Here is a 12,899-nt window from a genome sequence, read left to right as displayed (position 1 = left end):
TGTAACAAGCACTTCAAATTTTTTTTTTTAAGATTTAAAGATTAATACCAAAAATATTTTCATACAAAATGCTTTAACCATTTCAAAGTATTTCCAAACGAATCATAAATCAACAAGATATCACTTTAATACAAAACAAAAGTCATTTTAAGGTCAAGAAAATCTCAAATCAAGAAGCATAGAGAGTAAATATTTGAAATTCCAAATCAAAGAAAACACTACGAAATTTCAAGCACTTTTAGACATTGACAAAACAGTAGAACCATATAAAACTTGCAAGTCTTGGACAAAAATTCTCACAAACAGGAAAAAAATGGAAAGAAAAAACAATAAAAAAGAAAGAAAAAAATTTGTTTGTCAGAAGAATAAATAGTAAAAAAACTTTGTATTTTTAACATGTCGAATAAAATTCTCTCTCTCCTCTCTATTTTTTTCTCTCTCTAGAGTCTGCAGAGTCTGCACTATATGAATGTCTCCGTTACTCCTTCATTTCTGTTGTGTGATGAAGGTGCAGTTGAGCAGTTTTGCAGCTGAATCTTTGAGAATTTCACAAACCTTCCACCATTAAAGCCCACTTCAAAAGCTTCAAGCTCCCATCTTTTCCTACTCTTTCACTCGCCGAGATCGCCATGGAAACGGACCTCTGCTTGAATCCGAACCCGAACCCAAAACCCAGTTTGCCATCTCCTTCACTTTCCGGCTAAATGCCCCGAACCCACCACCGTGAGGGACCAATCTCACCTAAAAGCTTGGTTCTTTCACTGAAAACCCATCATTTCACTCACTCACTGAGTCACTCACACTCTCCAATTTCGACTCGTTTGCTTCAATGGCGTCCACAAACTCAACCCCAACAGAACCATCTCTCTCGCCGGACGACATAGCCGCCAGGGCCCTCAACCGGCGATTCGAAAGCCTGGTAACTGTTCGAACAAAGGCCATCAAGGGGAAAGGAGCTTGGTACTGGGCTCACTTGGAGCCCGTTCTCGTTCGCATCCCCAACTCCAACATCCCCAAGGCCGTCAAGCTCAAGTGCTCACTCTGCGACGCCGTCTTCTCCGCCTCCAACCCCTCCAGAACCGCCTCAGAGCATCTCAAACGGGGTACCTGCCCGAATTTCACCTCTGTTTTGCGGCCCAATTCATCGGCGGCGGCATCTCCGGTTCCGATTTCTTCCTTGCCTTCTCCGTCGTCTCACAATCACAGAAAGCGGAGCTCTCAAATGGGTACTAGTCCTTCTCCTATTTCTCAAGCTCCTCCGCACATTAGTCCTAGTCCGATACAGGTTCACTCTTTAGCTATGATCGAGTCTTCCCGCTTCGGCGGTGACCATAATTTCTCACAGTCTCCAAACCCTGTTGGGATTGCGAGAAGCATGGGGCTGGATCAGCACCATTTGGTGTTATCTGGTGGGAAGGAGGATTTGGGTGCTTTGGCAATGTTAGAAAATAGTGTGAAGAAACTTAAGAGTCCCAAAGCTTCACCTGGTGCCACTCTTAGTAAGGAGCAGATTGATTCTGCACTTCAACTACTGTCTGAGTGGTTCTATGAGTCATGTGGGTCAGTCTCATTTTCGAGCCTCGAGCATCCCAAGTTCAGGGCTTTCCTTAGCCAGGTGGGCTTGCCTGCATTGCTGCAGCGTGAGCTTTCTGGTGCTCGACTTGATGCTAAGTTTGATGAGGTGAAAGCTGAGTCTGAAGCTAGGATTAGAGATGCAATGTTTTTCCAAGTTGCTTCTGATGGGTGGAAGAGCGGGGATTCTTGTGGGGAAGAGAATGTTGTTAAGTTCACAGTTAATCTTCCAAATGGGATTAGTGTTTTCCAGAAGGTGGTGTTTACTGGCGGGTCAGTTTCTTCGAAATATGCGGAGGAGGTGTTGTGGGATTCAGTTACTGGAATATGTGGGAATGCTGTGCAGCGTTGTGTGGGGATCGTTGCAGACAAATATAAGGCCAAGGCATTGAGGAACTTGGAGACTCAGAACCATTGGATGGTGAATGTCTCCTGTCAGCTTCAGGGGTTCATGTCTTTGATTAAGGATTTTAACAAAGAGCTTCCACTGTTTAGGGTTGTCATTGAAAATTGCTTAAAGGTTGCGAATTTTGTAAATAGCAACTCTGAGGTTAGGCATGCTTTCGAGAAGTGCAAGATACAAGAGCTTGAGTATGCTGGGTTGCTCCAAGTTCCTTCGCCCAAATGTGATACTTCAAAGAACTTTGCACCTATCTACGCAATGCTGGAGGATATATTGAGCTGTGCCCGCATACTCCAAATGGTTGTCTTGGTTGATTTTTATAAGGCGATATGTCTGGAGGATCCAATTGCTAGGGAAGTTGCAGGGATGATTCAAACTGAAGGATTTTGGAATGAATTGGAGGCAGTTTATTCACTTGTTAAGATGATCAGAGGGATGACTCAGGAGATTGAGGCTGAGAGGCCATTAATCGGGCAATGTCTACCCCTTTGGGAAGAATTGAGAACAAAAGTAAAGGATTGGTGTGCCAAGTTCAACATTGTTGAAGGACCTGTTGAGGAAATAGTTGAAAAACGATTCAGAAAGAACTACCACCCAGCATGGTCGGCTGCATTTATCCTTGACCCGATATACTTGATGAGGGACACTAGTGGAAAGTACCTTCCACCATTCAAGTGCTTGACACATGAGCAGGAGAAGGATGTAGATAAGCTCATTACCAGGTTGGTTTCCAGAGAAGAAGCTCATGTTGCATTGATGGAGCTCATGAAATGGAGAACGGAAGGAATGGACCCACTTTACGCTCAGGCAGTGCAGGTTAAACAGCGAGATCCTGTAACTGGAAAGATGAAAATGGCTAACCCACAGAGCAGCAGACTTGTGTGGGAAACTTGTCTAAGTGAGTTAAAGACATTGGGGAGGGTTGCAGTGAGACTTATCTTCCTCCATGCAACCTCGTGTGGATTTAAGTGCAATTGGTCTTTCATGAGATGGATTCGTGTACATAGGCACTCAAGGGTAGGCCTGGAAAAGGCACAGAAGATGATATTTATTGCAGCTCATGCCAAAATTGAGAGAAGGGATCTTTCTAGTGAGGAAGAAAAGGAAGCAGAGCTGTTTGGGACTGCAGACGTTGAGGATGACATGCTGACTGAGGTCTTTTCCGATGCACCCACAGTGTAATGTTTTTCTTTTTGACTCCTCTAGGATTCTGTAACTCTAGGATTTATTGAATTCTTTCCTCTCTTTTTATTTTTTCTTCTATATACTTCACATCTAGGTAAAAGATTTCAGTGTTATTGCTCGAAGGGAAGGTTAATGTGAAGGAATTTTGAACATTGTATTATTGAAACTGGCATATCTTCATGATTCTAATGAAATAGTCAATCTCTTGCCAAAACATGATTGTGGGTTTCTTCGGTTTGTACTTTGTAAACAAGAGGCCCTTTGATCTTTATAATCATAAAAGTGGTCCAGGGATTGCATATAAAATTGTAACATTTTTCAAGAGAAGTTTGAGATGTATGTTTCTCTATGTTTAATACGGTGTCCTCCAAAGTCCAGTTTCTCTTCATTGTCTTAAAAAAAAAATGCGCTTCATCATATTTCCATTGTTGATATCAGTTATTGATTGTTGTTTTCTTCTTGAGTATTAGATGTTTGATTTGGATAAGTCCTCCTATGTAACATCTTCCATTTACTGCATCTAGTTTAGCTCATGACGTAAAATATAAAGAATTGGATGGTCATGTATGGCTGGTGTGAAAATTTTGGTTTTTTATTCTTCGGGACTATTTTTATGCATTAATGATGCTTATAGTAGAGGTCGCACTTGGTGCGATGGCAAGTGCCTTCGCCCATGAGCGGTAGGTCTCGGGTTCGAGACTTGGGAGCAGCCTCTCCATAAATGGGGGTAAGGCTAGCCGACATTCACCTCTCCCAGACCCTGCGTAAAGCGGGAGCCTTGTGCACTGGGTACGACCTTTTAATGATGCTTATAGTGGTATTAGTGTTCAAATAAATATGCAAGATGCCCAACATAATGACATGAAACCAAATTGGACAGTGAATGGACATATAAAAATGTTAGATTGTCTCGGAAGAGGAAAGAAGTATAGTAAAACATCAAAATAGGAGCTCTATTATTGAAGTGATGCCTATATGTTGCAGTAGTAATATGGATTAGGGTGACCATGAGGAATGACGTTCTGAATCAATGAAAGATGAATACCAAACCAATTTGGCCACTTGATGGCTCATTACAACTAACCTTTTCTGTTCCTCTATTGTTCAACTTATAATTTTTGTTTACGCTATTTTTCATTCCCCAAAGTGTAACCGCTCTGGTTGAAGTGCCCGCCAGGACACTTACATGCGTACCACTGCTAGTTTTCTGTACTTCTAATGAAATAGTCAATAGGAAGACACTGTGCCACTTCTTATTGGACAAGATATGTGTAGGGATTGTATATCTGTTGGATATGCAGTCACACTCTCAATATTGGCTTCTATGCTAAGTGTGCTTGAACACAAAATGAAGTGCCATGCTGAACGACATATTGTTTAGACAAGTAGATGCGCAGCAGTTCTGTTTCTGGTGCCCTAAGATCTCGGATAGACATGTACCACACTTAATACATAGAATTGATGCTCATGACCAAGATTGAGTATGTTGTACAACCTGTACAAATTAGCACTGCATTGGCCTCAGTATCTTGTCATGATTTAATTTCTTGGGCAGGACTCTTAGAAAGTGGCAATACCAATATGTTTATGTTTTCAGTCTTTTAACCATTTAACTTATTCTCTTTGTGTTTTCCCTATAACCTGAAATGTATAGCTATCGTACAAAGGACTCCTTTTTCTTTGTTTTTGGGGAAATTATAGTTTATACCAAATTAAGAACACCTATTCGGGCCTATGATGGAAATATCTGTCAAAGCTTAATGTTTGGAACGAGTAATGGTATGTTCTAATTTAAGCGTAGAACTTCTTGTATTTGCTTGAGAAATGAAATCACCGAAGGACACGAATGGCATTTGTTTGAAATGTTTGACACTTCCTTTCTGCTGCAGGATAGGGTTTTCTTGAATGGGTTGGGTGGATGGCAAACCGGGCTTGAGTCATCACATGGGTCAAACCTCGTAAGAACACAAGAGCGAATCTTTGTAGCCAAAGACACACTTCACACTGATTGAACTAGGCATATTTGCTCTGCTGGTATATCAGTTTCTGAAATTGAAGAGCCCCACCATGGGAAGTGGAAGTCCATTTCAGTGCTTTAGTTGTCATGGTCAACGAAAAGGAAGGTACAAGGGGCCTTATATCTCATCATTCCTCTCTCTCTTATCTCTCCCTGTTGTATGTCTGTCTCTCTATCTTTTTTCTCCCTCTATTTGTGTGTTTATTGTTTTAAATTTTAGCTTAAGATTATTTCTAATCATCTTTGGTAACTTGTGCTTTAAACATTCCATGTCTTGTGACATTTTTAGTCTCCAACTGGGCCCTTTCGAACTTTGTTTTTGGAGGATGAAAATTTGCAATCCGCACAGTTATCAGATAGGCCTTCCATGATTGCTAAAAAGTCTTGAGCAAAATGGAAGCAAGGAGGGGATGTGCATAATATGACTGAAAGGGATATTGCAACGAACTTGAACTGAATCTGCATGTAATTTGGCTAGTAATATTGAGCATAAGTAGGTTGGTGATTCTTTTACTTGTTATTCACATACTTAATCTCCAAGCCCCTTTCAACATTGGCTCCACCTAAAATCCCAACTTTTTGAAAATTTCATGAGTGTCTGAAGCTGTTAACCTAAGTGCCACACCTTTCTTTGTGCAGGCTGAGAACTGAAACGGGTTATGTGCTTCACAAGTAAACGGATTTCATCAGTGGTTCAACTTGCGAGAAAGACCTTAGCCTTGTGGCAATTGCCTTAAGATGGGAGAATACTTATGTGGTATTCACTATATATATACACATACTATGTTTTTTGCAGAGTTCTGAAAATCGGATTCAGGAAACTCAGTTCGTGGCCGTAGCAGGTGATACATTCAAATTTAATTCTGATTTTTTTCCCTAAATAATGTGCAAGAACGATACAATATGAAAAATGGGACCAAAAAAAAAAAAACAGAGGACAAAGTGGCATATGAAGACCTAGTTTGGGAGTGAGGTGCTTAAAAAAAAAGCACCCATGAAAAAAAGCTGTGAGGGTTTTACGTATTTGGTAAACTGAAAAAAAAGGCTTATTTTGGAAGCTACTATGAGAATAAGCTGAAGCTGCTATTTGCAGCTTTGGAAAACTGGTTTTTTTTCAAAGCACACGGAGCTACAGTGCTTCTTTAATGAAAAGACCCACTATTAGACTGTTTTTTTTTTTCAAAAGCACCTTTACAAAAAAATTTACCAAACACTCTGCTGATTTATTTCACAGCCGCTGATTCTCACATCAGTTTTTTTTCAAAACACAGCAATACCAAACCAACCCCGAAGTCACTCGTTGAGTTGGCCATTGTTTTAGTATCTTATAACAGCACTTCCAAATTTTGGAGAATTATTACACTTTCTGGTGCACCTTCAAATCATACTCAGTTGAGTTTTCAATAAACCATACCAATCATAACATCCTCTTGCCATAGAAACCCAATATAGTAACTTGACTGAGCAGTAGACTGAAAAAAAATACCAAGTGGGTTTGTGGATGAAAAAATAAAATTTGGATAGAGCTCCCCCACTATGTCATTCGCAAAAGCATGAAACCTCTTGTATTTTGTTCCCATCCGGTGTGAGAGTTTCCTAGTCAAACAGCTCTGCCGAAGTTCAAAGTTTTCACTTTTGAGTTAAGTGTAGTTAGTGGTGGAGTAAGAATTTGTTACTTTTTCTTTCTACCCTTGATTTCATTTGCTACTGAATTTGGTTAAGGCATAGGGGGTCCTGTCGGCAGGGGGAGGCAAAATACTGACTACTCACCAACTAGAAGAGAAAGGGCAAGCCTAAGCCTTTATTTAGACTTGTATAGGAGGATGGATTTATTGTTCACTCTCCACTCATGTTGTTAAAGGGAAAGTAGATATGATGATTAGTATAGGACAACACTCTTTTCTACAAGAATCTTCACACTTTCAATGCTCCTCCATAATTAGCTTTCTTCCTTTATATCATCTCTCCTCTTCCTCTTTTTTTTTTTCTTGATTGTTTTTGAATTTTGAAGCCCTATGTCCGCCATTTTTCTTGAGTACCTGTAAACATTTAGTGTCGATATGTATTTGGATGTTCCTCGGCCACTTAGTTTGAGCAGGTAGACCGAATTCAACAATCAAACGTGTCGACACTGAATGAATGTAAGTACTCGAGAAAAATTACGTATCTAAGTATATGAATTGACATGATATGAAATTAATTTTGGTAGGTATTTCTTGTTTGTGGCCCTCCTTTGTATGTTTTGGTGACTTTAGTTTTATGAGGACAAATGGAAACATTTTCTTTGTATTCCGCCAATAATTGAGCAAGTTGACACGGGAAAGTGAAAAACTGGTCATGATAATATATTAGTAATGATTAGATATGGAATTTATGCAGAAGTATATACATCATTTTTCAATCCAACTAACCTTCAAGTTTTTGCACATGCTTGGTAAAAGAAAGAGCAACCCCAAGTCAATGAGGCTTCCCGTTTTGTGAGGGTCGCGGGGGGAGACATTTATCTTATGCAGTTTTGTTTTTACTTTATAAAGAGGTTGTTTTTACGACTCGAATCCGTGACTTTTCGGTCACAAATGAACAACCTTTCCATTTGTGCCAAGGCTAAAAGTAAAGGTTAAATTGGGTGTTTGATGGTGGGGTAGGGAAATGAATAATATATGTGTACCACCTGCCTTTGTGTTTTTTGGTATTCTACGGTGTCTGTCTTTCTATGATTTCATTCCACATGAACTTCAACCATATGTATGATGTGTTATCATGACAAGGATAGTACTCTAATCAATATTTTTCACAAAGTTTTTGTATCTGTAACCACTAACCCCACACCTAAAAGTTGTGGAGGAGTTTTTGTTTGCCATCCTCAAGTGGTGGTACCACCCTATTTTTAATCGTTTGATGAGTTTAAATTTTGAGATCTATACAGATTTTGAAATTTTAACTCATTCAACGGTGATAAATAAGATGGTAAGTATCACCATTATTTGAGGGTGATGAATAAAAAGATTCTCAAAAGTTGTGGTCCTTGAGTTTTGATTGTAATGACTACGAACCTATCCACTTTATTAGAGTAGCGAAATGGTACCTACAAGTGATTGGGAGTTATTGATGTATAACAGACATGCATGTGACTTGAACTGTTGATGCATACATTTCAGAACTCACATGCATTAACCGCTCACAACCACTCGCGCACATATGGACAAGTGAGCCTAGCACTTTGAAAATGATTGGATGTGCATAAGGACTCACTAGTAGTCTTACTAGGCTCTCACTATTTCTTTTACATTGTATCCTAATTTGTGCACTTTTGCCCCTTTTTCGTTTGACTTTGTTACAAGAGGCATCCCTCCAAGAAGGTTTCTCCTACCAAGTGGCTAAATTGGAAAGAGATTATTTCTTTTAAGTGAAAACTTGTTTTTTTTCTTGTTCGAAAACCCAAAATCTAACCACAAATTTGAATTTAACAACATCAAATAAAAAAAATGTTATTTGATCATCGGATCGAATGAATTAAAGATGATCAAATGATATAAATTAAAAAGAGGTGGTGGATAACACCACCCTAAATATAAGGGTAAGATAACTAAGATTGTCGTTTCTTTTGAGAAAGGGTTATAATTATCAAGAACACAAGTTACGGATTGTATTATTTTACATGTTACAATAAATTTGGACATAATTGATATCTCTCATTTTAAGTATTAATTAAATTTACATATTATAACTTGAAAAAAATAATAACGTCACGTGACCGCATTCCGAGCATACTGTATAATTGCTCGACATGTTGAGCCTTAAAAGTTTGAAAAATCCATCCTACCAGACCTCACCTGTGTCATTATAATTTCTTGTCATTAAGTAAATACCAGAAACGAAGAAAACAAATTAAGTGCACTCCCATCAAATCAAAATCTCCAATTATCTAATCTCACCCTAATGGTCATCATACATTATCATTACCAAAAATCCTCCTCTAAATATTCCCTTCATTTTTATGATTACATTTTTGTACGATGCAAAGTTGGCCACCTAAAACGTATTATTTTACTTTATGTTTTTTACTAATTGGTCCACGTTTAACGGTAACACTTTTTATAATTAGTAGGTTGATTAAGTATTAAACTTTAGGTTAACTTTTTCTTTGCTTATTGCCTGCCCTACGACACAACATCTGTGTGGAGCCAAAATATAATGTTTTAGGTCGAGTAAGGTCTACAAGATAGAATAGGGCCGTCGTATTTGTAATGCTAGTATGCCACTCATTTGTTCTACACAAATCCATCTTTGAATTTTGTGCTATATATCATTACATTCCATACCAATTACCAATTGCCAAGCATAACCTCCGTGATCCTGCATGTGGTCAAATATCCTACTAGGTAAGATGACTTTTTTTACCCATACTTCCCAGGTTCGAAATTACCTATTCTTTTTAATTTTTGTAATAATTTTGAACCTTTTTTAAAATAAAATAAAAATTCACGAAAGTTTCAACAAATCTATCACACTGTTGAGTAATGCTACCAATCGATCAATTTTATTACACGTATTTTCATTACGATATTGCTCATAATATATCAATATTGTTGTGCAACATATAATAACACGTAGATTCATAACACCGTAACGTGACATTTGAGAATCACTCCAAATAATTTACCCTACATCTTCATAAAAACAATTCATAACAAAAATTGGATTTGGGCCTTCGGATGCAACTTGAGACCCAACCGAATCAAATGAGCTAGTCCAGACTACAACGGACCATGTTCCCGTGGGCCCATGACAGAGCCCACTTTGTTAACTCTTGACACAAAATAAAACGTGGTCGAACTCAATAATTAAGAACACATAACCATTAGGATCCTCTCCGGATCCTTTTGGTAAGGATCTTGAGGATCCATGAATCGTATTCGTTCATTGTAAATAGTGCGATCAGTTTCTATCAAGTACTGTTTATGTTTATTTTTAAATAAAAATATTTAAAATGATTTATAACTGCTCAATGTACAATAAACGAACACGATTCACGGATCTCCGGATCCTCACAAAGAGGATCCGGAGAGGATCAGGACTCAACAAATAACAATCCCTAATAACATTCATTCAAAATAATAACTTTATTCAGACCTATGTATATTGGGCTGCATTACTGTTTCTTTATATACACAGAGTCGACATGGTGCAAGTACATACCATGTTCTTCATTCCAAAAGAAATGCAAACAAAATTAAACGAATCGGATTGCATAAACTATATCTTATGTAACAACCCTAACCTGCTCGTGTCAACTCGAATTCGATAAAAAAAAAGTATTGTGATCAAGAATTTATCCAAACGACGTATTCACTCGGCGTTTAGCTGAGCACTAGATGCCTCCATTAGTCCGTTGCGTATTTGATCACCGATGTCCCTAACGTGTCCCGGACCGTGGGGTATGAAAACTGTAGTGTTTTTGGACGAGTTTCCGAGGTCTTTGATTGTGTCAAAGTACTGAGTGATCATGATCAGGTCCATCACCTCCTTTGAGGAGGTGCCTTCCACCTTGCCTGAGAAATTCAAGATGTTCTCTCTTAATCCATCGGTGATTGCCTGCCTCTGCCTGGCAACACCAACTCCGCCAAGGTACTTGGCCTCAGCTTCAGCTTCTGCCCTTTTCACCTGAAGCACCTTCTCTGCTTCTCCTTTGTATACATTGGCTAGCTGGAGCCTTTGAGCTGCAGTACAGATGCTCCATTATTTAGTAAATAAACAAGAATAAGCATTTATATTACAAGCCATAAACATATATAAAGACTGCAAACTAATGATCAGTTTGCAAACTTCAACATTTCGAGATAACCAGGAATATATGATAAATAAGTTCAGCTTCTAAGATGACCTCGAGTCTAGGAATCTAGGTGAAAATGTTCCAAAGTTAAGAAAAGCAACGTTTGTTCGCTCCAACATATAAAGTACTTTCACGAAGCAAACTCAAATTTATTTACGGCTTAACATAACAGCAGAATCTAAACATTATGAGGCCAGATACGTCATAAGAATATCTTGTCAGAATGTCACTAGTATCATACACTTCTGTACAAAAATCGGAAGAGACGCAACTGAGTAAACCATAGCACATAAACATTCCAAAATGTTTGTTCTCAAAACCTGGGGCTAACCGAGACTCACGGTCCAACAATATACTAACTCCCAAAACATGTGTTTTCCGACCGCAATACAAGCAGAAACAATGTCCAGGTGTAAGACTAAAATCAGGGAACGAATCAAAGAAAATTGTACCTGCATTGATCTCATTCATTGCCTTGCGGACAGAGGCATCAGGTATAATGTCAACCATCAGCATGTGCTCTATGCTGTATCCATATTCTCTCATAACCTGATCAGAAATTTCAGCATACAACGTAAGAAATCGTGTAAAACAAAACATTTCTTGTATTACAAGCTTCAGAGTGAAGGAAACATAACAATAAACAACAAAATTTTGCTCGAAACAAACAGGTGAGAAGCAATCACAACAATCCAATTGAACTCAAACTCATTCAATTCAAAGCACTGGGACGATAAAATAGTTACAATCATGCATCCTACCGTCAAAACGATCACGAATACAGTAAACACTTCGTCACATCATTTCATATGTTACCTTCTCAAGCTCCTCCAACACGGCTTTAGCAACCTCACCCTTCTGCTCAAAGAGCTCGTCCAGTGTCATTCTCGGAACCAGAGCTCTAACCACTACAAAATTCAATTCAATTCAATTATTCGCGTAAAAATTAAAAACCCAATTAACCAATATAGGAAATACCATCAAAGACATAAGCTTGAATCTGCTCTTTGGGGTTTTGCAGCTCATAAAACGCATCATCAGCATTTTCTTTCACCACCCTGTATTGAATTGAGCACACCAATTGCACAAACACATTATCCTGCCCAAAATTGCACAAAATTTCAATCCAAACACCAACAAAAAATTTACAATTTACTCAAAATTCTTGCTTTTGCTGTATGAATTTCACATAGATGATAAGAATTACCTTGGTTTTGGTCTCGATACGGACATCAAGGGAGGCGATCCTGGTGGAGAGGATGCCGGCGACCCATTGACCGGCCAATGGGTTCAGGAGGTGGAAACCGGGTTCGGCGAGCCTCTCGAAACGGCCCCACCTCTCCAAGATGCCTATGCTCGCTTGCTCTATGCAGATACAGAAGCAGCAGCACGAATTGCCCATCTGGAATGGATTGGACTGGACTGTGTAGGTTTTTGGTGCGAAATTTGGGAACTGTGGAAGAACGGGGTTTGATGACGGACGATGACCGCCGAGGACTATTTATACGGTTCGGGAAGAGAGACCGACTTCTGTACGATTGGGCTTTTGGATAAGCGAGTATTTATCCGTAGAGAACAGTATATTGGGCTGGACTTAAGAGTTAAGAGCAAGTCCACCGGAAGTGGAATAGCCCAGCACAAAGTACAAAAATCAGGCTAGGAGTCAGTCAATCCACTCCAGCCCACCCTTTTGCCTGGGACGCAGCCCAAGTTGGTCTCCAGGCCAGCCCAAATTTGACTGAGCAAGGAACCGGGCAATTGGGCTGGCACGTGCCTTTCACGCGGCCTTTATGGCCAGTAGCCGACAGACGTTCAGAGGTTGGGCCCGCCTAGCAGGCGCACTCACACCCCAACCCCGGGTGGGCGACGTGGCGAAATGTATGTCGTTG

At 39.4% G+C, this 12,899-nt stretch overlaps 2 protein-coding genes across 4 annotated transcripts; one reads left to right on the top strand and one right to left on the bottom strand.

Moving 5' to 3' along the window:
• The first annotated feature begins 395 nt into the window (after positions 1 to 395).
• On the top strand, positions 396 to 6,061 carry LOC103439662 (uncharacterized). Of its 3 annotated transcripts, XM_029106091.2 has the most exons (4): positions 403 to 3,153; positions 5,050 to 5,283; positions 5,467 to 5,674; positions 5,817 to 6,061. In XM_029106091.2, the coding sequence occupies exons 1-2, from the start codon at positions 830 to 832 to the stop codon at positions 5,063 to 5,065; spliced, it is 2,340 nt and encodes a 779-aa protein (XP_028961924.1). In that variant the 5' UTR covers positions 403 to 829; the 3' UTR covers positions 5,066 to 5,283; positions 5,467 to 5,674; positions 5,817 to 6,061. The 3 variants fall into 3 exon arrangements, with proteins under 3 accessions (XP_070681574.1, XP_028961924.1, XP_028961926.1); XM_070825473.1 differs by having other exon boundaries at positions 396 to 3,153; positions 5,050 to 5,670; XM_029106093.2 differs by lacking the exon at positions 5,467 to 5,674.
• A 4,220-nt stretch (positions 6,062 to 10,281) lies between these two features.
• On the bottom strand, positions 10,282 to 12,557 carry LOC103439660 (hypersensitive-induced response protein 4). The gene is made up of 5 exons (XM_008378236.4): positions 12,218 to 12,557; positions 11,989 to 12,109; positions 11,827 to 11,918; positions 11,463 to 11,559; positions 10,282 to 10,897 (listed from the first exon to the last, which is right to left on the bottom strand). The coding sequence occupies exons 1-5, from the start codon at positions 12,410 to 12,412 to the stop codon at positions 10,527 to 10,529; spliced, it is 876 nt and encodes a 291-aa protein (XP_008376458.1). The 5' UTR covers positions 12,413 to 12,557; the 3' UTR covers positions 10,282 to 10,526.
• Positions 12,558 to 12,899: the final 342 nt, after the last annotated feature.

The sequence above is a fragment of the Malus domestica genome, chromosome 07 (assembly GCF_042453785.1).
Source record: "Malus domestica chromosome 07, GDT2T_hap1".
NCBI classification, from domain to species: domain Eukaryota; kingdom Viridiplantae; phylum Streptophyta; class Magnoliopsida; order Rosales; family Rosaceae; genus Malus; species Malus domestica.
Note: the sequence above shows the minus strand (reverse complement) of the source record. Positions and strands in the feature narration are given on the sequence as shown.